This window comes from Pagrus pagrus (genome assembly GCF_965226575.1).
Source record: "Pagrus pagrus genome assembly, chromosome: 6".
Taxonomy (NCBI): domain Eukaryota; kingdom Metazoa; phylum Chordata; class Actinopteri; order Spariformes; family Sparidae; genus Pagrus; species Pagrus pagrus.
The window spans coordinates 18,851,490-18,854,898 of NC_140190.1; the positions used below are offsets into that span (position 1 = coordinate 18,851,490).

At 48.7% G+C, this 3,409-nt stretch overlaps 1 protein-coding gene across 2 annotated transcripts; it reads left to right on the forward strand.

Annotated features, from left to right (window-relative positions):
- The first annotated feature begins 1,278 nt into the window (after positions 1-1,278).
- Positions 1,279-3,076, forward strand: her6 (hairy-related 6). Of its 2 annotated transcripts, none has more exons than XM_084354429.1 (4): positions 1,279-1,595; positions 1,765-1,860; positions 1,975-2,062; positions 2,216-3,076. In XM_084354429.1, the coding sequence occupies exons 1-4, from the start codon at positions 1,488-1,490 to the stop codon at positions 2,755-2,757; spliced, it is 834 nt and encodes a 277-aa protein (XP_084210555.1). In that variant the 5' UTR covers positions 1,279-1,487; the 3' UTR covers positions 2,758-3,076. The 2 variants fall into 2 exon arrangements, with proteins under 2 accessions (XP_084210555.1, XP_084210556.1); XM_084354430.1 differs by having other exon boundaries at positions 2,219-3,076.
- The last annotated feature ends 333 nt before the right edge of the window (positions 3,077-3,409 follow it).

Consider the following 3,409-nt stretch of genomic DNA (forward strand, 5'->3'; position numbering starts at 1 on the left):
AAGCGGGTAAGGAGGAGGAGGAGGCGGAGGAGGAGGAGGAGGAGTGATCGTGTGAGCTCTCCGGGCTCAGAAATATCTCTGCTCTGGCTCACATTCCGATAAGGGAGCCCGATCCAGCTCTCTCTGTAGGCGTGGTTTTCCCAGGCTTTTAAAACAGCAGCTGCTATTTACCTTCCCCTCTAATGTAAACCACCGCCGCCGCCGCCGCCACACACACCCTCCCTCCCTCACCCCCCCCTCTCTTCCTCACCCACTCTCCAGCCTCCAGCCTCCTCCCTGGCCCGGCGGCCCCCCGGCAGCCCGGCGGCCAAACCTCCAACCACCGCGCTCATAAAACATCCTGGCACGTGCTCCACATTCACAACACCGGCGGATGATTAAATGCCAAAATTTGTACCACAGAGTTGGGAACTCCGGTGGTAAATAACATGGAAATGGAGTGTGCGCGTTTAATTCCCCCCCCCCGCCGCCTCTGAGCGCACGTCAGTGTAGGACTACAGTGTGTGTGTGTGTGTGTGTGTGTGTGTGTGTGTGTGTGTGATTTTGTGGCTTCTGAGTCATCTACAGTTGCTTCTCCTACTAATATCATTATACCAGAAACTGTGAAGTTTGGTAGAAAGGAAAACAAAACTGCTGCCTCCTGTTAGTGCCTCCCTGGCACACAACTGAAACTCTGATTTCATGATAGCCTTCACCACTTCCCTGTGGTGGGGGTTTTTTTTTTTAAAACAAAAGTTTTACTTTCTTTTTCCTTTAAATGCCCAATTATAAACTCATATAAGACGCCTGATGCGCCCTGCAAAAGTTAGAAGGTGACTTTGTGGAGACAGGACAACACAAATCAGCACAAGACTGAAGAAAAGTTATAAATCTTAGTGATTTGGGGTGTTTTCTTTCACAAATTTCATTATCTAATCATGACATTTCCCTCTGTTGTCTCTCCTCTGCTGGATTAAAAGTCCTCTGTCCGCTCCTGGTGTTGGTGCCCAGTCAGCGGCTCCACTGTTAATATGTAAACGCTACGATGATTGAAGACTGAAGGCAGTTTCCCCGGCTGTGCCCTGAACCCGGGCCTTGCGCCATTGGCCGCCAGCTCAAGCGGCCAAACAACCAATGGGAGGGCGCCGACCACGAGCCGTCCTCCCTCGGGCCGCGTGTCCCTCGCCCTGATTGGTGGAAAGTTACTGTGGGAAAGAAAGTTTGGGAAGTTTCACACGAGCCGTTCGCGTGCAGTGCGAGATATAAATACAAGCCACACGCGGAGAGCCCGACAGAGAGACTCTGCATCCGCTCCTGGTAGCTGCTGCCGCCGCCGCTGAAGCTGCTGCGCATCGTTCTGAAGGATTCTAACTTGATATCTCAGGATTTTTGTGTGTGTGTGAGAGAGAGAGAAAGAGAGGGGACTTTTGAACACATCCATCGTCCTTTTATCCTGCACAAGTGGATCGTAATTTGCTGTGGTTTTGTGGGATATTTCCGATAAAAAGATGCCTGCCGATATGATGGAAAAAACCTCCTCCTCCCCGGTCGCTGCAACCCCGGCAAGCATGAACACAACTCCCGATAAACCCAAGACAGCATCGGAACACAGAAAGGTTGGTGTAAAGCTTTTATTTTTAAATCATTCCCCCCCGACAGAAAGCCTGAAACATTTTATTTTTGGACACTATTCTGCTCCTCATCCCAAAGCGAGGACGTTCACTTTTACGCACGAATCGAGAAAGAGAAATCTAAACATGAATGTCATTTTGTCTTCATCTTTAGTCATCCAAGCCAATTATGGAAAAGAGGAGAAGAGCCAGAATCAACGAGAGCTTGGGCCAGCTGAAAACTCTCATCCTGGATGCGCTCAAAAAAGATGTAAGTACGCACGTAGCGGTCCTCCTGGTTATTAATAGATATCCAAACTGCCGCTGTCAAACAGCGAGAAAGCGAGCGCGTAATCCTAACCATGCGTGTTTTCCGTCCCCCCAGAGCTCCAGACACTCTAAACTGGAGAAGGCGGACATCCTGGAGATGACGGTGAAGCATCTCCGGAACCTCCAGCGGGCTCAGATGACCGGTAAGTCGCATTTCCCGGACTAATCTGTCTCATGACTGTGCGTTTTAGAGCATATCTTGAACCTTGCTTCAAGAATTTTACAGATTTTTACAAATTCTACAAACAAAAAAGCTTTACATCCTGACTTAACATACCTCTCTGGTGTCTCTGCAGCAGCCCTGAACACGGACCCCACAGTCTTGGGAAAATATCGTGCCGGTTTCAGCGAGTGCATGAATGAAGTCACCCGGTTCCTGTCCACCTGCGAAGGTGTCAACACCGAGGTCAGGACGCGGCTCCTCGGCCACTTGGCCAACTGCATGACCCAGATCAACGCTATGAACTACCCCAGCCAGCATCAGCACCAGCACCAGCTCCCATCCACCGCCGGACCAACCCACCCCTCCTTCGGCCAGTCCATGGTGCAGATCCCCAGCTCGTCGCCGCAGGTCCTGCCCATGAACGCGGTGTCCTGTAAAGGAGGCTCATCGCCGGCTAATTTACCTTCGGACGCCACCAAAGTGTACGGTGGTTTCCAGATCGTGCCTGCCACAGACGGACAGTTTGCATTCCTCATACCTAATGCGGCATTTGCGCCGAACGGCCCCGTTATCCCGGTGTACGCCAACAACGTGGGCACGCCGGTCCCTGTACCGGCTGCGGTTTCCCCCGGAGCCCCGTCGGGCAACTCGGACTCAGTGTGGCGGCCCTGGTGAAAAGTGGAAAAAGGACCATAAAGACTTTAAAATGACACTTAACAGTTCTCTCTTTGTTCAATGTTAGAAAGTTGTTTTGAATCTGTTTTTGTTCTTGTAAAATGGAAAGAGTATGCACTATATTTGTACAGCTAACAAGGGAGTAAAGTTCATATTGAAATGAGATCTGTATTGTGGAAGTCCGTTCACTGCATTTTTTTTTTATATATTTGAGTTGTCTTTTTTTTTTTTACTGTGTGATGCCAAAGATATGTTCGATGCTCTTATGATGTTCTTCGTTTTGGAAGACGAATAAATTTGTAAAGATATCAAAAAAACACGCGCTTGTTCCTGCGTTATTTGTTGGGGAAACTAAACATGATGTTATTAATGCGTAACACTGCGAATATGACGGATTACAATTTGTTGATGTAGTTTGTTTGGCGCTTAAACTTAATTATATGGACTCGTGTGTGTGTGTGTGAGAGAGAGAGAGAGAGAGAGAGAGAGAGAGAGAGCATAAAAGCAAAAGTGACATTTTAGAGAGGAAGCAGAAGCTTTTTCAGCTCGGTTATCCGATTTGTTTTGTGAAGATTACTTTTCATGAACTCGTCTAATCAACAAGTGAACGCAACACGGGTCAGAACTGGATAGAGGTGCTGAAAACCTCGTA

Bases quoted from the DNA above. Each gene is read 5' to 3' on its own strand.
- her6 (XM_084354429.1), top strand. From the start codon at position 1,488: ATGCCTGCCGATATGATGGAAAAAACCTCCTCCTCCCCGGTCGCTGCA. The intron at 1,596-1,764 runs GTTGGTGTAAAG...CTTCATCTTTAG, and splicing joins CAGCATCGGAACACAGAAAG to TCATCCAAGCCAATTATGGA. The intron at 1,861-1,974 runs GTAAGTACGCAC...CCGTCCCCCCAG, and splicing joins TGGATGCGCTCAAAAAAGAT to AGCTCCAGACACTCTAAACT.